This window comes from Apteryx rowi, unplaced genomic scaffold, assembly GCF_003343035.1.
Source record: "Apteryx rowi isolate R43461 unplaced genomic scaffold, aptRow1 scaffold_45, whole genome shotgun sequence".
NCBI classification, from domain to species: domain Eukaryota; kingdom Metazoa; phylum Chordata; class Aves; order Apterygiformes; family Apterygidae; genus Apteryx; species Apteryx rowi.
This window is the reverse complement of record NW_020450705.1, coordinates 2,978,757-2,998,659: the sequence shown is the minus strand read 5'-3', so window position 1 is coordinate 2,998,659 and position 19,903 is coordinate 2,978,757. Positions and strand designations below refer to the sequence as shown.

The 19,903-nt window shown below is 52.6% G+C and overlaps 1 protein-coding gene across 1 annotated transcript; it reads left to right on the top strand.

The window, feature by feature from the left end:
* Positions 1–3,318: 3,318 nt before the first annotated feature.
* CDK18 (cyclin dependent kinase 18) lies at positions 3,319–17,918 on the top strand. The gene is made up of 15 exons (XM_026077200.1): positions 3,319–3,442; positions 10,391–10,524; positions 10,922–11,047; positions 13,261–13,317; positions 13,562–13,676; positions 13,859–13,953; positions 14,110–14,172; positions 14,591–14,714; positions 15,072–15,192; positions 15,601–15,698; positions 16,066–16,171; positions 16,389–16,431; positions 17,079–17,169; positions 17,464–17,541; positions 17,884–17,918. The coding sequence occupies exons 1-15, from the start codon at positions 3,319–3,321 to the stop codon at positions 17,916–17,918; spliced, it is 1,410 nt and encodes a 469-aa protein (XP_025932985.1).
* Positions 17,919–19,903: the final 1,985 nt, after the last annotated feature.

Sequence of the window (19,903 nt, the reverse complement as noted above, 5' to 3'; positions counted from 1 at the left end):
ATTCGCACCGCAATTTATAGCGCTCAAATCTTTGTCAGTGTTAAGGTGCTTGTCTTCTAAATCATTGGCAGTGTTTTGAGGAGGGTGAGTGGACAGGGAAGGAGAGGGAAAGACCCTTCCCCTCATTTGCTTTTTATTCACCTGGAGATGGAGCGTCTTTCTTATTTGCTGCCTCTTTTCTGGTCCTGGAGTCGAGGGTCCTTCTGGAGCTGATGGATTGGTGTGGTGTGGGATTGTCGGAGCAAAAGAGAAGGGCTCAAACTCATGCTTAGCACCTTCTCATGACCTCCTGGTCCTGAGCGTGGGGCTTGCTCTCCTGGCCATCCAGTGTCACTCCCTGCTGGGGCGGGACRTTGGGCTGAGCAGGCTCCTGTCCCCACCACGGCAGGATGACTGCAGTCCCGGCACGGCTGGTGGGGGGAGACCGAGCAGCTTGGCAGCAGCCCCCGGCCCTGCAGCCTGCAAGCCCAGTCCCTCCCGGTCCCTGGCAAGGTGAGAGGTCCCAAATGATGCCTGTCGTGCCCTTCGCCCCCACCTCCTGCTCCTGGCAGCAGTGCTGTTGCTCTGAACCAGATCTCAGCTTGAGCCATTGCTGGCAGCGAGGCAGAACGAGCGCAGAGAGGTTTCCTCATGCTGCCGCTAAGGGAGCAAACAAGCCTGGCAGGGATTTGGCTGCTCAGAAAAGGGAACGGTGCTCAGAGCTGGCACTGTCCTCTGTGGTCCTGCAAGTGCTTTATCAAGGATCTGGATTCAGTTCTTTCAGCTGCTGTTAGAGGTGCGTGAAATTGCTAGATCTCTCTTGAAACACAGGGTCTTTCTCTCCAAGCTGCAATTTAAGTATCTTGGGGGGCTGGTGGGGGGAAATTTTGTGCAACTCTTTCTCCCTTTCCTGCCAATTCCTAGTGATGGCAGCCTGGGGCCAGGTGGATTTGAAGTCAGGTAACTACAGTTACCTGTTTACAGTTTTCAAAGTATTCAATGGACATGGGCAGCTGTTGCTCAGGATGCTGCAAGAGTGTTGTTCATTAGCGCAGCCCTCGCCAGAGATGTGTGGAAACTTGCTTATGCTCTCATTTGAAAGAAGAGTCGCTGGGGCTTGGCTGAACATTAATGTGGAAAGATTGTCTTCTGTGTGAACCTCCGATGTGCCTGCTGGGAGCATCATGGATTTCCCCTGAGCTCCCATGTTCTGTTTGKTAATTTAAGAGAATCGCAGTGCCTCACACAGAAGCCTTTGCTAGTGCCACTTTAGCAGTGTCAGCACGCACAGTCAAAACAAAACACTTCAGGTCAGTTTAATTCCTTGGGTGCCTGTGATATTAGCAGCATTTTCGCACACCGGCAGTGCCTAGTTTAAAATTTGCTTACCTTGCAAGTTAGGGAGCCAGATCAGAGCCATGCGCTGTGCAGACGGTTTCCAAAGCAAGTGTCAAGTTTTGCCTTCCCTTCAGAAGGAACAGCACTGCTCAGAGATTATATTCCTGGCCATGAGGAAAGCACCAGCACAGAGACTTTGTTAATGCAGCATTTGCTAGTGTCAGCATCCTCATTGTCAAAGCAGGTTTCTGTAGTGCTGAGAAAACATTTAAACGTCTGAAGCCTGAAGCGGATGTGTCTAGCATCCTCCTTGCTCCCTTTGCAAATCAAAGGGGCAGTGACGTGCTGCAGGTGCCCYGCTCCTGGAAGGGAAGAACAGCCCGCGCTGCTTGCTGGGCCCCTGGAGGGGCGCTCCCCATGAGCCGCTTGGGGAGGTCAGCGGAGAYGGTTGCTCACTTCTGTGATCTCTGGCCTCCCTTCCACCCCGAGCCGATCAACCGGGTGTCCTGCCTTGGTTCCAGATGCGCGAGCATTGCGGTCGAGCCTTCAGCTTTAGGTTTTTGCAGCGTTAAAGGTGGCAGAGGAATGGAGTTTACTAGCAGGTGGGATGTGTGAGCGGGGTGAATCCCAAGGATTTCAGGGGATTGCACCCGCAGCAGGAGGCCGTGCCTGGCAGCAGAGCATGGCCGAGGTGCGGAATGTTTATTTTACTGACGGATAATCTTTTAAGCTTTCAGATGCAGGCATGTCAACCCAAGTGTTCCCGTTGCCTTAGCGACGCGATGCATTAGCTCCCGGATGCTGTGTCTGATCGCATCAGTCTGGAATGTGATCACCATTTGTTTGTGCTGATAAACCCCGGAGGGGGCTGGGAAGGGGCAGGGGAGAGTGAGGGAAAAGGACTGCTCAGCTTGCAGCAGAGACACCCAGGAACAGGGGAGCAGGTCTGCGAGGGAGCATGGAGCACACCCCAGCGCTTTGGGGGGACGCACGGAGGTCTGCAGACCCGGGGGAGCAGGGAGCGTTGGCCGTTCGATAGGTTTGTCTTGGCGGAAGGAATAACACCGGGTGCCGCAAGGCTGGTTCTGAACACCGAACCGTGCGCAAACAGCTCCTGTGCCCAGTGCTGTCGAGCTAGAGACAGGCATGGCGAGARCCAAAGTGAGGAAAGGCGAAGCGGCACGTGGCTCTGAGGTGCCCAGGCGAGCTCCCGCAGCCTGTTCGTGTAGCTACTCAGACTCAGCACACTTTGCCATTTGTCCCTTGAGGGCTTTCTTCGTTTAAGGGTTTTATTGCTTTAATCAGATCTCTGGCTAAGATGATTCCAATGCCAGTRCAGGATCTGAGTCAGTCAAGAGCTTGTAAGCAAAATGTGAGCTCTCGGCGTCTCCCCTTCTCGTGGCCCTAAGGGATCTCCTCCCAGTTGGTTGCTCCCCTCAGGACTTCACTGGTGGCTTTCTTGCAAGAGCAAAGCAGAGAGACCCAACTGCTGGGACAGAGGTGCCTTCCTGTACAAGGAGGAGTGTTGTATTGAATCTTTTCTGTCACTGTTTATTCTTTCTTGCTTTCCTTTTGGCCCTGCTCCATTTTCCCTTTTTGTAGCCATTCCTCAAGTTTCCAAGGATGCGATAAGGCACAGCCTATGCTGATATTTATGATTCAGTGTCCATAACTGTGCCCTGGGCCCATGTCTGATAACTCAGAAAAGGCCCTGTGCACCTCTTGACCATGGTCAGCTCATAAAAAACATGAAGAACCTGATTCCCATGGTGACCATGAGGCTCCTCTTTTGCTCTGATCCAGCAGCAGGACCTTGAAGAGGATGTCCCTGAGGATATCCTGCAGATCCCCAGTGGGTGAAATTTGGGTCTGGGTGCTGCCAGCTCCAGAGAGCAGGAGCTGCAGGGAATAGTGGGCTTGTCCCACACACCATCCAAGCATCTCAGCCTATTCTTCTCCCTTTTCTCCAGGGCTCTGCCATCTCTTGCAGCGCAAGGTAAAATGAACAAGATGAAAAACTTCAAGCGGAGGTTTTCTCTCTCGGTTCCTCGGACAGAGACCATTGAGGAGTCGCTGACAGAGTTCACAGAGCAGTTCAACCAGCTCAACAACCGGAGGAATGAAGGTAAGGAGCCCCCAGGCCCCTCCAGCAGTGCTAGGGCTGGTCAGGGGCAGCTGGAGTCAGAGCTGTCAGCAAATATCTCCAGTCCCAGTGGCCTTCCTCTGGGGTGTGTGACTTGTGGAAAGTTGCTGCCCCTTTGTGTTACTTTCCAATCTATGCAGCAGGATTAATAACACCTTGTCATTAAATCTGATCTGAAGAGAGATTTAGACCTGTGTAGGGAAAGTGTTATAGGAGGGAAAGGTACTTGCAAAAAACACAGAGAGGAATGACACATCTGCGGCTAAGGGTGTGAAGGTGTGAGATCTCCTTCTGCCTGCACCAAAGTGACAGGGATGCTTGAGCCTTCCCTCCAGGGGTACCGGCAGCAAATTTCACCAAGACCACAGGGCCCCGCTGTCTCTGTTCAGGGGAGCATTTGGGGCTCACTGAACCAGCCTTTCCTCCCGGACCCCCAGCCGTCTCCTGCGGTGCAGTTTTCAAGGCCCCATGGAGCAGGGAAGCTCAGGGTTAACACCCCTGTGAGCTGAGCAGGGCACTTCGCCTCTGCAAACAGAGCAGCCGCCTCACGCTGCAGGCTGGGGCAGGCTCTGCTGTCTCGGGGCGTACGAAGGGAGAGGCAACGCTTGAGGCAGGAACTGGGAGCAGATCGCACCGAGGCAGCCATGCACGGACAAGCAGGCAGAGCCGCTGCCAGGCAGGCGTTTGGAAACCTGATAAAGTTAGACTTGATTCATCCAGGGGTACGTTTGCTGCTGCGGGTGCAAGGCTAAACTGCTCCTGGCAATTGCGTTACGTGTTCGCTGCTGCCTCCTACCAGAACAGCTTGCTTTGCCCCAGGCCAGCCTGTTCATGGGTTGGTGCCCTCAGCTCCATTCAGGTCACGTTCAAGCTCTTTTTCCCCTCACCCTGCAGCCATAATTGCTAGAAACTTTTGCTGCAAGCAGAGGCTGAGGCCGTGATGTAATTGCCTGGCACTCACATCTGCCCCGGCAGGGAGGGATCATCTCTCTGTCTGCTTGAAATAAGAGACGCAGTAACCTAATTTAGAGCTGGCTTTCCTCACTCCTACAGCTCTTGACACACTTCTTGTCTCCCTCCACACTCCCAGGCTGCCCTGAACTGCATCCATTTACAGCCTCCTTCCCTGCTGTGACACCTGTGTCCTTGCAGTGAATCTCAGTACCTGACAAAAGGAGGTGTTGCTCTGCTCCCACAAACGTACGCCTCCCCTCACACCCCAGCAAGCAGTCAGGGCTATAATTAGACTCGAGTCCTTAATTAGATGCGTGGGAGATGTGGGGATAAAATGGTGCAAGGCTAAGAAAGTCCTGGGCACTGCTGGCTGCAGCTGCTGTTGCCTTCCTTGGGGGGCCTCGGCTCTGGGACGTGTGAGCCTGGGCTTGTTATCTCCGCTGTGCAAACCAAGGCTCTGTTGGGGAAGCCGTTTCCCTGTTCTTCTGCTTTAATGAGGCTTCAGTCACGGTACTTCCTTTGCCCTTGAAAGGCAAACCAGTACATGCAGCATCTGCCTAGCCCCCACCGTTTGGTCTCGGTCCTCCTGAGGTATCCAGGAAAGAATAACAGCAAGGTCAGAGCTGAATGAGCCTGGGGCCAGGACCTAGGGTGTTCCTGACCCTGGTGGTTAGAGATAAGTACTAGGCAGTGACATGGTAGTAGTGATCAGGAGATYGTCCTGCATGGATGCAGGAGTGCATCAGGAGCTGGCCCTGGGCTCGGGGTAAATCAGCACCACCCCATGGGGTGCAGTTCCTCACGTCCCTGAGGACCGAGAGGTGCCAGCCCCCCACCATTTCCCCACTTGGACGCAGCACATCCTGGTGCTGTGCCACATTTTTTCTCTGTGTGGTGCCCCATGCTCCCTGGTACATGGTTCCCTATTTACACCCGAGGCTTTTCCCATGCAAAACAGGCTGGGAATTGCTGCCCCCGCTGCACCCACCACCCTGACAGGTTTCCCCCATCACCCCCCCCCCGAGCCCGCTCCTTCCAGTCTGAGATCTCTTGATTAAGTTTCGCTTGGGTTGTAAACAAGCCTGAGGACTCACCTCCACAGTGCCCTTAATCTCTGTCTCCTGCAAGCTGCGGCTGTTGTTTATGAAGAGCCCTGACAGCCACATTTGTCTGAGGCATCTCTTCAGCCGCTTAATAAACCCCGTGCTGCTGGGAGCTCTTTGCCTGCAGCCTTGTGCCAAGAGGCCTTGGCAGGGGCTCAGCAGAGGCAAGCTGGAGGCACGAGTGCAGAGCTGTGTGGGGGCACAAGCCCCAGCACCCTGGAGCGAGGAGGCCTTCAGGGATGGTTTGGGAGGGTGATACGTAGGACGTGTTGGGGGACAAGATCGGTGTTGTGATGCTGGAGGGGAAGAGAATGCGGTTTAGTGTGCAAGTTCCTCTTGCAGGGGTTGGTTGCGAGGACTGGATCTCTTGAGAAGCTGCCTGGTCTGGAGAGGGGTCTGACTTTAGGGAAGCAGGAGCTGTCTGAGGTATTGGTCTCCTGCGTTTTACAGATAGAGAAATCAAGGTGCAGAGAGGCAAAATGACTTTGCTAAGGTCGTGCAGTAAGCTGGTAGCAGAACTGAGACTAGAGCCACGGCAATCACTCTTGTGCTTCTCCTCTCCCACACRATACAGGGAAAAGCTTTGCTTCAGGTTTCATCTTCCTTGTTCTGGGTCTCTGACCATGCCCCCAGGGCTGCCTCTCCCTATCTGCAGGGCAGGCAGGCCTGCCTGCAGTGAGCGTTGCTCTCCAGGTGAGTGGATGCCCAGTGACAGCACAGACAGTGTGATCACTTACACCAGAAAGAGCAGTGATCACAGGGGAGATCAACAAATCATTTTTGTTTCATCACCTCATACAGCTCTTCAGGGAATCGCTTGCAATTTTTATTCCCCACCCCCCAGCATCAGAAATCGCAGGTTATCAGAATTCATAGTTCCACAACAGTCTGCAAATGCTGCCCTTCCGTGGCTTCTGAATGCCTCTGCCTGCCCTTGAAGGGGAGGGTGATGCAGAGGCCGAAGGACATGTTCATGAGACGCTCTAACAGCATGCAGAGAGCTGCTCTGACTCTGGCAACGGGACAAGGCACAGCCTTCTTGTGGGTAGAAGCCTGCCTGGTTTGTTGGTGGTGCGGTGGGAAATCCCCACCCCTGCTTTCCCCATCCTATAGTCTCATGACCTCGCTCCCAGCCACAGAGGCCGATAAAGCTGGACTTGAAAGAAGCAGAGCTGGCAAATGGAAAAGCAAACAGCTTTCCAGCTTGGATACCTCCTGTCCCAGACAATGTCACCTTGGCAGAGTCTGAGGATGTGGAGAGGGGAGAGGGATGTGGTCAGAGCTTAATTCGCTGGCACCCTGCGTCAGGGGCATCTGATGCTTCTACACCCTGCCATGCTGTGCTTCGCTCCCATGTGCAGCACGACGTTCCCGCAGCCACGCGGGCTGCTGAGCCGCAGAGGTGGAAGGAAGTCCCTGGGTTAGGGAGAGCCCAGGCTGGGCTCTGTGCAGTATCTGTTCTCTGACATTGGCCACCACCAGCCGCCTCCAAGGAGGCGGCAGCACATCCTTGGAGATGAGGTACCTTCTCCATGGCTGCTCCAGCCTCACGTTCATGCTCTAGGCAAGTGAGCTCTTTCCTTTCCTCTTAGGCTTCCCCAGTCGTATGTACCAAGTACCCCAGACCTGATTTACAGAGGCATCGAGTCTTGGTAGCTCCCGTTTGCTTTGATAGGAGCTAGTGGCATTCAGCAACAGTTCATATCTATCCCAAGGATTTGCCCCAACACAGCTACTGCCTGGGCTGTCCTCTGAGGCCAAATAAGGTCCTAGTATATGGGCTGCAAAGCGTGCATAACTCCTAGTTTGCAGTGGCATAAATCAGAGCCAAAGCTGGCCTTTGGAACATAAGGCCACAAAGAAGTGATGAATAGGGGGAGGAAGGAGATCCAAGATCCGAGTGCAGCTCTGCCTTGTGAGCATAACAGAGCCTTGAGAGGAGAGTTCACACTTAGCAAAGTAATTAAAAGTTATAAGTCAGGCAAGCAGTGAAGGGTTCTGGCCCCTTTCCTTGGGAGATCAAAGCTTGTTTTGGCAGAGGCAGTGTTTAAATATATTTATAAAAAAAGGCGGGAGGTTCGTCAAAGGCAGCCGCTGTGTCTGCGGTCTCACTTTAATTTGCTTTGATATCCCATGCAGCCTCATTATTTGCACAGTGTCAGGGCTCACTGTAATCCACATGAAATGCAGAGCAGACTCAAACAGGCCTTCGCATTTGCTCACCCACAGCCTGACGTCACCTCCTGCAAGCACCCAGCAAGATCCTCAAAGCCCAGTGGGCCCACACCAGCCCTGCGAGAGCATCACGGTGGGACTGGATTCGCAGTTTGTTTCTGGGCTCTGCGTGCACCTTGTGGGGGACCCAGGATGGACTGGGCTAGCACGTGCAGCCTGCGCTCACTGGCCTCAAGGCAGCCAAAACACTGGAGAGAGCAATTTTCAGCTTGGATTTACCATATATGCCCAAATGGGAGCCACATTCCCTCTTCCCCTCTTTCTTCTGCTGAGATTTTGCTCTTGAGAAAAGTGCAGCCAACCTTCTTTTCCGTTATGAACTGATACAAATGCGCTGATGAAACTGGCCGGGACTTGATGCTATGGGGCGGCTGTTGTCCTGCGTTAGTGGCCACCATTCAAGCAAACGTGGTACATGCAGGACTTCCGTCTGTCCATTGGCAATCTCTCCTTGGCATCAGTGGGAGGCCAGGGGAAAACTGATGTAAACACAGTTATCTGTATCATGTATCCTCCTTTGCTATCATTTTCAGCATTGCCCCATGAGAAAATCTACTCTTCTTCAGGTGTTGTCTGCACTGTCCTCTCTTTCTCTCCCTTTTCTCCCATCTCTGCAAGTCGTCTTGGTATTTCTATGTCCGTTTCCATCCTGTGATAGTTCACATCTTTTGCCTACCCTATTTCCCGTTGCATCCACTAGAATGCCGAGGTTGTCATCTTACCTTTGGCCTTTAGGCCCGATACTCTTGTAGATGAGGGAGATTGACACTAATCTACCTGGCGGGCTCATTCAGAGAGACATTGCTCCTGGCTTGCTTCTTTCAGGGACAGGCTGCCTCTTTTACCAAGACTTTGGCCTTATTCCTATAGGAACCAGCAAAAAATCACCCAAACTATCTTTTAAAGTGGATTAGTTGAACTACAATCAATCCGGTGATAAATAATGTCATTCAGATGCTAAATGGCCTTTTGTTTAAGACAATTTGCTTAGGAGGTGAGCAAGTTAAAAAGATTTGATCCAGTTCAATTGATGCACTTCAATTTTATACCTGCAGCTAATTCAGATTAAGTTTCCTAGCTATTCCTGCACAGACAGATGCTTGGAGAGAGACAGAGAGCGGGTCGCCCAGTGGTCCTGGGAGAAAGAACATCTCTGTGCATTGGCTGATCCCATCCTTAGGTGTGGACTATCTGTAGAGGATGACATCCTGCTTCCCTATGGTCTTGGTCCCCTTGTTCCCCTAGTGACCATGGCAGGAAACCGCATCTTTTCCCAGGTCATTTGTCTGCCATCTCTCATCCATCAGATGGGCAAACTGCAGCCAGGTCCCAGCCCTGCTCACTGCCCCGTGAAAGCCAGCCCTCCCTCTCCAGGCTTCAGCAATGAGATCATCGCTGGCTGCCCGAGCAGGTTGGGATTGGTGCGCTGAAGTCGATGTTAGAACAGGAGGTTTTCTCTGTGCAGCTCATGGCAAGAGCTTGGCAGCGGGTAGGCAAGGGGCAGGACTCAGTGGCTCGGTTCGGGGCACTGCCAGTCCTCCCTGGGGCATTTCTGTGCTGCAATGTTTTTCTTTGCTCTGGCAAACTCACTGCAGAGATGCCCAGGGGCAAGGAGCACACCAGTGATTTGTGGCAGGGCTGTTTGATCCTGGAGGCCGCTGTAGACCTTGCTAATGGGGAGGGTAGCAACAAAGTTTAAACTGAAAGGGGGAGAGCTGTATGGCCACCAGGAAGAGGCCAAAATAGTTGTTCCTGCTCTGCCCAGCACCTTTTTAAAAGGAGACACGTTCTTCCCTCAGGGATGCGGTTGTTGCTCTGTCCACCTGTGTTTGAATGGGGAGCACACCAGTTAGCCCAGCCTCACTCTGAATGTCCCCCTTGGAAACCGCCTGCCTGTGAATTAGGGGAATCCTCTTTGCTGGGGTCTGGGTGACTGTGTTGAACTCGTTCAGTGTTTTGCTGAGCTGCTGCCTCAGTCGCTGCACACCAGAATATTCCTAGCAACCAGCCAGTAATTACGGAGTGAGGAGGTCTAAGTGCAAGCCTCAAACTGGAGACCAGAGAGAGCTCAATGGCTTATTTTGTCCTGATTTCTTGTCAGGGTTTTATGGGCTTGATGGGGCTTCACACTTGGAGTCTCAAGAGAAGAGAGATTTTTCTGAGCTGCTTTGGTTTTCAAGAGAGTTTTTGTGCTCCTCAGGGCTGTGTGTCTGGCTAAGAGCAGCAGGTTGGGGCAGGAAAGCCTGGAGTGTTTTGTTTTACACTAAATGACTCTGCAGCCTTTAATCCCAAACATCATCTGCTCAGAATTGGTCCTTGGAGGAAGGTGCTCACCTTTATGTCTGTTAGTTTTGGTGGTTCCTGAAGCAGATTAGATAAGTGTGTTTATAAGCTATGTGGGAGGCAATGCACCAGGAGCCTGGAGCAAAAAGCAGGTATTCCCTCTGCCTCTTAGGTGCAGAGAAGGAAAAGGACTTTCCCATGACCCCAGGGTATCTCAGTGTCCAGGCGTCTTCAGATCTCCCTGCCCTGTGTGCACTCTCTTTCTTCAAAGCAAGTGTTTTGGGCCTTGGCAGCTTTCTCCTGCCACTCCAGCCAGCTCACTCTCTTTTCTCTTTGTCCTCAGACCTAGCTCAAGGGCACTTGCAGCTGGGACACCTGGGCAGGGATTTCCGAGCAGGCACCACCCCTATCTCCCCCTCCGAGGTGGAAGGCCAGTCCCCAATGGCTGTGCGCTACCGAAACAACAACCAGCGCCGCTTCTCCATGGAGGCAAGTACTGCTGCAGGCTGGAGCGGGCAGAAGGGACATGGCAAGGGCACCCTGGCAGTTCTGGTCATCATGTACCTGCCGGCTGTAAGACAACTGGTGTCTTCACCAGTTCAATTCAGGGGAACGTCGCAGAGTCTCAGACATGAGCCCTGGCTTCCTCCCAGCTGCACTCGGCACGACTTCCACTGGTACCTGACAAAGTCCAGGGCACATCCCCATGCATACGCATGCACACGCGCTTTCTGTCTTCCTGTGACCAAGAGTCCCACAGACGCTGCCCCCATTGCTTCTCCATTAATATTGGCTCTGGTCAGAGGGTGCTGCTCCTTGTATGTCTCTGTACGGTTGTCCTTTCATCAGATGCTTTCATCACCAGCTCTTCTGGCCCTCTCTGCAGGATGTCAACAAGCGTCTCTCCCTGCCCATGGATATCCGCCTGCCCCCGGAGTTCTTGCAGAAGTTGCAGATGGACAGTCCGGAGTTCCCCAAGCCCCTCAGCAGGATGTCCCGACGGGCTTCCCTTGTAAGTCTCACCACCCAGAGCGAGCGGTGCCAGGCACAGCATCTTGCTTCATACATGTAGGTCCCAGCAAGCAGATGTATGTRTTATTTCCACCCACTCATGCAGCCATGCCCTCCTGTGCAAGCTCCCTTGTATCCCTATATATCATTGAGATTGTACACACACACACACCCCTGCCTGCTCGTGCAAATCCCCTTCCACACACACCCGACGGTACACTTTCCCGTATACCCCAYGCACATGATCTGTGCATCCTCTTCCGTGTGTCACTCCTACACAGGCAAATCTGCACACAGCTGTGCAAATCCCCAGGCCTGCACATTCCTTCACTCATCTCTGCACACACCTGCCTTTCCCCTCTCAGCTTGGCTCCTTTGAAAGGGGAGGAGGTGGAAAACTTCTTGTGGTTTAGCAAGTGCTGGAGCCTCTGCTAGTTGAAATGCAAATGGCGATAAATAATGAATTATCCTTTGCATTAATGTTGGCTTTTCAGTTTCTTTACTGCAGAGCATCAGCATATGTGGCAGCAACAACCTGGTGCCCTGTTTATAAATGTGCAAGCACACGTCCTGCTGCCCAGGAACACTCGGTGTTGCACAATTGCCAGACAGAGGTCTTGGCAGGCGTCTTCGTATGTGTTATGCCCCTTCGGGGGGAGAGAGAGTAGAGAAAGGAGAGCTCACATTTACCTGCACATTCTGTCTAATGAATATAATAGACGTGGCCAAAGCAATGTGCTATTAAAATTCATGGTCCCCTAAATGAATAAGGCGTGCTCCTGTAAAATTCACCATATGGCACTGTGGGGTTTACAGAACTTCAGACTGCAGCAGCCACCTCACTTCCCTGCTCAAGACATATCTGTTCCTGGGGTACGCTGCGTGTTTGGGGGAGCCAAAGTGGAGTAAATAATACTGTGTTCCTCTGGGACTTGCTAGTTCAAATCCAGCTGGTGTGAGCTAGAAGACAGTCGTCCTGTAGYGTTTGGCAGCCGGTGAGAGCTCAGTGATCTGGTTGGTGCCTGGTGCAAGGAAAAAGCCTTTCTGTGGGGCAGAGCTGGTGAGCAGAGGGAACTGCAGGAGTACCCCAGGCTCTGGGCGCTTGGTTTTCCATGCCAGAGCCCTGGATGCAGTGCGGGGGCTCCTTCATTGCCTTGCCCAGGGGACCCTTTCCCTGCACGGCCCCTGGTCTCTCCCTGCTGATTGACAGCTGTCCGTCCAGCACCATCTGCTGATGGAGAGAGGCATGACACGAGTGCTTGCTCAAGGGAAAGGGCAGCACTGCTGGGCTGGGAAGGCTTTAGCCAGGCTGGAGTCAGAGCTGGCTCCATGCCTGGGACTGCACAGACACAAACGTGTTTGTGGAGGAATGACACAGATTTATTATTTATGCTAAAGGAGCAATGAGATGCCGCAGGTTTCAGGCAGTTGTGCTAGTCTGTGCCCTGGCCCATGAATAATCCAGATTAATTGAGGAAGTGTCTCTCTCCCCACAGAAAACTTGAGACCACATGTGATTTAAGAGATCTGCTAGGAGTGAAACCTAAATCTCCTATATCACAGTGCTTGCCCTTTCTTTCACTGGGTATACGAGAGCAGGTCTCAGCAATACGTTAAAGACTTGCTGTTCCAAATAGGGAAATGTCTCTTTCATGCTTGATTTGAGAAGGACACCGAGAAATGGACTGAGTTATARTACAGACCAAAGCATAGGAAACCACTCAAGGGCCAGGCATTGGCAGCAGTGTGATCCCGCTAGGTTTCTCCAACAGAAAGGTCATCAGCTCTTTAGAAACCACTGCTCTTGTTAGACTGAGCCATTGCTGGTGGTGTGTCAGGATGATGGGTGAGAGGGATAAGTGCGGAGAATAAAAAGGGAATTAGAGGGATGGGAGCAGGAAGGAGCAATCTTTCAGGCTGCAGCCAYGGCCATCACTGTGCTGGGGTATAGGAAGCAGGTGTCATCCGTTTTCCTTAAGCAGTCAGTTGTGGAGGTTTTCTGATTGATTGGCTGGTTGCCTGCACTGCTTGTCCAGAAAAGTAATAGACTTTATGTACCTAGATCAGCTGGGGTGCTGCATGCAAACACCTGCCTTGATTTATCTGCCCCCAGAGCTATTACTGTCCAGTGTCCTTGACTTGACCTTCCCCCAGGTGGTTAAGCTTTCCCTGGATGAGATCTCCCCCAGTGATGTTCTCCCTTTTCTCTTACAGTCAGATATCGGGTTCGGGAAGCTGGAAACCTACGTTAAACTGGACAAACTGGGAGAGGTAAGGAGAGTCTGAAACCCCTGTAAGGATTTAAATTAAGTTAGAAGGACAGCTTGAAGTGCAAAGGACAGACTAGCAAAATTTCTTCAATATCTAGGACTCTTTTAGACCAGTTCTTTCTGTGGACTTCAGACTTGGCCCTTTAGCTTCAAATTATCATTCCTGCAAATGGTATGAAACATATCAGCATTGTGCCATCCTGATAAATGGTATGCGTGACCTGTATTTTATCTCTCTCCCTTAGGGCACTTATGCCACTGTCTTCAAGGGACGCAGCAAGCTGACAGAAAATCTCGTTGCACTGAAGGAGATTCGCCTGGAGCACGAGGAAGGGGCACCTTGCACAGCCATACGGGAAGGTGAGGGGCTTTTCAGATAAGGTTCAGATTAGATCACAAACCTAATGAGCAATGCCAGGTCACAGGCTGATGTGGGACTGGTGGTGTTGGTGGCCATTTATATCTGCAGTTGTGCAATCAGCATGACCCCACATGGCACCAAGAACCTGGCTGCCCGAACCTGCCATCTCCTTTCCTTTCAGTGTCTCTGCTGAAAAACCTGAAGCATGCCAACATCGTGACCTTGCACGACATCATCCACACGGAGCGCTCCCTCACCCTCGTCTTTGAGTACCTGGTGGGTCTGGGGGACTCGCTGCAGGAAGTGGGGGAAAGCTGCACTCCTGTGGGAGGGCTGGACTCTTCTGCTGAAACAGAGCTGGGCTTGATTACAGGGAAGATTTGTCGGGCAAGGGAGACAGAAGAGGAGGTTTACGGGTGTTTCTCGTTGCAGGATAATGACCTCAAACAGTACCTGGATAACTGTGGGAGCCTGATGAGCATGCACAATGTGAAGGTAAGACAGCATTGCCTGGGACCCGTATCCCTGCCTCCCTCCTAGGGAGAGGTGGGAGCTGYAGGGAACTCACCCCAAGTACATCCCAGGACATCGCAGAGCTGGGATACCCATTCTCTCTTCAGTTCAGCCCTCCTTTCACAATACCCTTCTTTGACCTTTCTCAGCAGGCTCTGATGTTCCACCAGCTTTTTTTAAGCCACAGCTACATTAAATAAAATTACTGTGTGGGCAGACTTTGTTCAGCCCTTTTTCTGAATTGTTGGTCATGGGCTTGAACACTTGTCTACAATGCATTTCATCCCAGGCCAGCTTCAAAGCATCTTACCTGTCCGCAAGTTTTATAGTTCTTGAGGCAGGCTCACTTCTGATGCCTGTGCCCCAGTGCTAAGTGCCAGCTCCTTCTTCGTGCCTGCAGATCTTCATGTTCCAGCTGCTGCGTGGCCTGTCTTACTGTCATGGAAGAAAAATCCTGCACCGAGACCTCAAACCCCAGAACCTGCTCATCAATGAGAGGGGAGAGCTCAAGCTGGCTGACTTTGGTAGGTAGCGCAGGGGAGATGCAGAGGAGTTGTGGTCTCTTTGGGCAGGCCTGTGCGCAGCTGGCAGCAGGTTCATGCTCCCCTGGAGCGGGGAGAGATGTGGGGGTCCCCCCTAAGCAGCTTGGGACACAGCTCTCCTGCAGCAGTGTTGCATGTGCTCTGAAGCTAGATTCTGCACGGCAGCTACATGCTCCACCCAGCTGAGTTTGAAGCATCTCTGYATGAGCACAACCACTTGCTTTATGTACTGAGCAATCTGGCCTTGCCTGCCTTGTTCTGCCTCTCTGGGGAGAAYGCAGTGTTGCAACAAGGTGCGGCTGGATACAGCTCCTTGATGCACATCCCTTTCATTCTCAGGACTAGCCAGAGCCAAGTCAGTCCCTACAAAAACATATTCCAATGAGGTGGTCACACTGTGGTACCGGCCCCCAGACGTCCTGCTAGGATCTACCGAATATTCCACACCCATCGATATGTGGTAAGCCACAGTGCCCGTCTGCAGGACAGGGTGGGGAAGAGGTGAACCTCCAAATTAAGATTCCCAGAGTTTCCAAGACAGTGGGTTGGGAATTGCCTTTCATCTGCCTGTGCAGCAGCATATGTGCCGACAGTGTTGTGTTGATGGTTAAAATAGAGGTGTGTGTCTGTCTCAGATGCCGTGCTGKTTTTTGTGTCCCATGGGTCTCAAGGTCTTTGGAGCACACTTTCCATGTTAGGGGATAAATGGTTATCTGTAACAGTGAAGGGAGGTGGCTCTTGGAGCTGATTTTTGTCAGCAGGGACCCTAGCAGTTAACTGGRGCCCCAGGACCCCATCCAGCCGTCGCTAAGGGGCGGTGGGATGTTCACAGGGCTTCTACATTGCTAATGCTCTGCTGCTCCTTTAGGGGCGTGGGCTGCATACACTACGAGATGGTCACTGGACGGCCCATGTTCCCTGGCTCCACGGTGAAAGAAGAGCTGCATTTAATCTTCAGGCTGCTGGGTGAGTCTTCTGCTGTCTCCCAAATCCCCACTTGAGGGCAGTGGCTGACTGCAGATATTGTGAAAAAGAGCCACCTCGGGTGCCTGGACGGAGCCTGTTGGCAAAGCGGCGGAGCGGAGCGGGCTGGGGTGGGCAGAGCTGTACCCAGGCTGCCCAACATCCTCGCACCAGGCTTGCAGCCAGCCGAGCTCTCAGGGCTGCTGCCCCACAGGAGGTACTAGCAAATCCAAACCTGCTGATAAAATTCATGCTCTCTGTCCTGCCCCCTCCTTGGGAGAGGTGGRCACTAGCTTTTGTTCTTACATCTGCGAAGCTGTTCTCTCTTGACCAAATGAACATCACAGGTTTCCCTCTCTCCCCCTCTCAGGAACCCCAACAGAAGACACCTGGCCTGGAATAACATCCAACGAGGAGTTTAAGGCTTACAATTTCACACAGTACCGAGCCCAGCCATTAATAAATCACGCCCCAAGGTACCTTCCTGAGCAGAGACACATAAGGCATGGTATGCTTGCGCTGGTCTTAAATGGGAGCCTGGGGAGATGAGTTTCATTTCCGCATTGCGGTGCTGGCAGCCTCTGAATGAAGTTGTGCACTGGAGGTCCCAGCTGCCTCTTGACCCTTGCATTGACTATTGCAATGTCTCCCGAGTGTGATAATGCTCCGCTGTTTGTTTCCTCTTTCTCTCAGGCTGGACTCAGAAGGCATTGACTTGCTGATGAACCTCCTTCTGGTAAGTGCTAGAGCAGTCTGGGTGGATGGCAACGGGATTTGCTGAAATGAAGTATCCTGGCTGCCCTCACACTGATTTTGGATCCAGGCAGAGGAGGGGCTGTGACTACAGAATAAGCCATGGTCGTATGGTTATGGCCATGTAGATGCTATCCCAAACCACCTCCCATTATCTCACCATCTGACCTGCCCTGAATTCACTCCAAAATTCTCTGGAGACATGCTTCTGTCTCTTCGTGAGTTTATGCCCTGGTTGATCAGAGCACTTGTCTACCCTTCAGCGTGTTTGCCGATGGGTGAACCGTCCTTCACCCCTCTGTCCTCTTGCACACAGCCTGCACACACAAAGAGAGATGATCCATTAGGTATGAAACGGATGGTGCACTCCCGTGGCCACACAGTGTATGTAGTTCCTTGTGCACATACAGTGCACGCACAGTTGCCTGCACACCCCCATGATGCATTTTGGAGACACTTACCCATGCAGCATATGGAATTGCTTGGGCGCACACCCTGCGCAGGTACTTAACCTATGCATACATAGGTCCACAGATGTGCCCACACCCTGGGCAGGGCCTCCATGCCTACTGAATGCCTTCTCGCACACGCACACTGTACATAATTTCCTTTCTCTGGGGCTCTGCGCAGTATGAAGCCAAAAGCCGGATTTCAGCGGAGGCAGCTCTGCGGCATGCTTACTTCAAGAGCCTTGGGGAACGGGTACACCTCCTCCCTGACAGTAAGTGTGTGCGCCATCCTGTTGCCTGGGGGATGTGGAGCAAAGAGCTTCTTTGCAAACTAAGGGTGGTGCTTTGCAGCTAGGTCTCCTTGGATGCCTCTTGTCCGTGTTCGCTCAGAGGAAGTAAGTGCTTCTGCAGCATGGTGGGGTGGGAGTTTGGGGACTGTGAGAGCAAGAAACAGAGTTTTGGGTATGATGGGCAGGATGGTGTGGTCTGTCTTCGCCCTGGGTTTGCAGACTACTGCTGGCTCAGCCAGCTGGATTGACTTCTCTCTCTCTGCCCCCTCTGCCTAGATGTCTCCATCTTCTCCCTGAAGGAGATCCAGCTTCAAAAGGACCCAGGCTACCGAGGCTCAGCCTTTCAGCAGTCAGGTAGGACTGAGGAAAATGATGCTGACCTCCTCTCACAGATGGGCTGAGAGGCAGCCTGCAGAGGTACCACAGACCACACTGGCCATGGGGTTACTCCCAGCTGGTATCTGTGTAAGAAAAAGACAAACCTGATCCCTGCCTCCTGCTTTAGTCCACAACAGCCACAAGTTACCCCTGGGGCATCCTGACTTGTCACCTGCAGTTGCACCAAAGTCACATTTAGGTGCTCTGAGGCACCATCCCAGAAGCAATGCTGTGATCCAGGTCCTTGCATGGGGTGGTGTGCCTGCAAAGCGCTGTTCACCATCTAGCCTCTTTGACCTATCTCTCTCTCTTCCTCAGCCCGAGGGAAGAACAGGAGGCAGAGTATATTTTAAACCTGGATCTCGTGTTCCCGTTGTCGCCATGGAGATCAAAGCACTGAGAAAGGAGAAAGCAACATGCTCCCACCTGACCCATCGCAGAATTAGACTCGAGCAGGACGATGCTGAAGCACCCTTGGCTGCAGGCTTTCCTCTGCCCGTCCCCACAACCCTCTCCCCACCACCCCTCAGCCCCCGGCAGCGGTTGTCAAAGGAGCCATGGCCTTCCTCCCTTCTTGTTTTCGTGTTGCACCCATCAGACAAGAGCTGCTACCCTCTGTCCAGGTGCTTTAGAGAGTAGTTGCCCTGAGCATTGCCCTGAGCTCAGGATGCGTGCTGGCCCTGAGGGAACCCACCTGCCGTGCTCAGGGAAGTGAGCCAGGGGCAGGGAGGTTTTGTGAGCAGAGGGTGGTTTCTCCAAGAGCTGAGCAGTGGCCAAGTCATGGTACGTAGTGTCTGGCCCAGACAGGCATTTCTGGCCGCATACCTTTGCTCAGACAACCGGCCCTGCACCCTCTGTCTCCTGGGGAGACACTTTGCAGCCACATTAAGAGTTGGGGGCATGGCCCAGACAGGCACTGGAGAGACTGAAACAAAAAATGGGGTAGCCCTCCCTCATTTTCCCTTGCCACTGCCTACATAACCCTTTTTCTCTCCCTATCTCTGGACCTGAATCCTGACTGAAGGATGGAGTGGTTGGGAGGAAAGGGGTTCCCATTGCTTCCCCCAACATCTCCCCCTTCTTGTCAGCATTGCATTTATAAATTTGGTCAGCTGGCTGCTCTCCACAGATGTCCCTAGCTGAGAACGAGGGCGCAGGATGCCTGTTGGTAGAGCTGTGCAGAGGCAGGGCCAAAAACGCACACCGGGTTTGCGCTGGTTTCCGTTGCTGCGCTGAGCCCTTCGTTCAGCTTTTTCCAAGGCACCGATGGAGCAGCCCGTTTCTCATCCCTGGAGCCTGCCACCTGCTAGCCCATGACCATCTCCGCTGTTGTCATGAGGGAAAGGACGCGACTCCCAGACAGCATCTCAGGAGCGTATGAACCGTTCTTCCCACCCAGCCGTCTCTAAGCTCTGCACACGATGTGGCAGAGCCTGAGCTGCTCAGCCTCGCCGTACCAAAGTGCTGTGCACACCCACCTCAGTGCATTTCTACCTAGAGGAAGGGGGAGAAGTGCCAAACCTCCCACAGCTCAGCTGTGGGATCAGAAATAGACCCAGAGAGAAGCAGAAAGCATCCCTCAAATCTCTTCACATGGCATCTACATCACTGAAATCCTTTTTTACCGAATGCCTGATCATACCAGCCCTGACTCTTGTACATGCAGTGGGACTGAAGTGCATGCTTAGATCTGAACGTGCTTTGCTGGCTGAGGACTATTCCTGGTGTGTTTTCCCCTCTGTACATTTCAGGAACATGCCAAATCCAGGACAAAGAGGCCCTGCTTAACCTCTTCCTCACAGCTTACAGTCTGAAATGTCTTCAAGTATGTGAGCATTGTAGGAAGTTTTTCTTCTGTATAATATTCACATCTTTTTCTTGGCTCTCCTGGATGACTCCCACCCAGTCCTCTCACCCATCACTCCTCCAGCCCTAGGAAGTGGCTGGGAGTCCCTTGGCATGACAGGCACTGTGACCCTGTCGCTGGTAGTAGGACTGGCAGGAAATGCCAATGTTTTAACGCAGCCTGTAGCACTCCCAGCCTGGGAGGCATTGCTCAGGGGACAGTAATCCTCCATACCTTCATTTCCCCAGTGAGCAGGGAGTTAGAGCCTCCTTTTTCCACTTTGCTGTGTGGTGCTTCTGTGAGTCTCTGAAAATGCAAAGTATGAGGATAAAGCAGGAGATCCCAGAGTTCCTCAAAGCTCCAGGAGGCGACTCTTCCCTGTGCCAGTGCTCAATGCGATGCGCCATCTGAGTTTCTCCCATCAGACCAAAGCTGTTAAGTTGGGTTTGTCCTAGACAAGCATCCAGACGTCTGCATTGTTTGAGGTTTGCC

Bases quoted from the DNA above. Each gene is read 5' to 3' on its own strand.
- CDK18 (XM_026077200.1), top strand. From the start codon at position 3,319: ATGAACAAGATGAAAAACTTCAAGCGGAGGTTTTCTCTCTCGGTTCCT. The intron at 16,172-16,388 runs GTACCTTCCTGA...TCTTTCTCTCAG, and splicing joins TTAATAAATCACGCCCCAAG to GCTGGACTCAGAAGGCATTG. The intron at 17,170-17,463 runs GTAAGTGTGTGC...CCCTCTGCCTAG, and splicing joins GGTACACCTCCTCCCTGACA to ATGTCTCCATCTTCTCCCTG.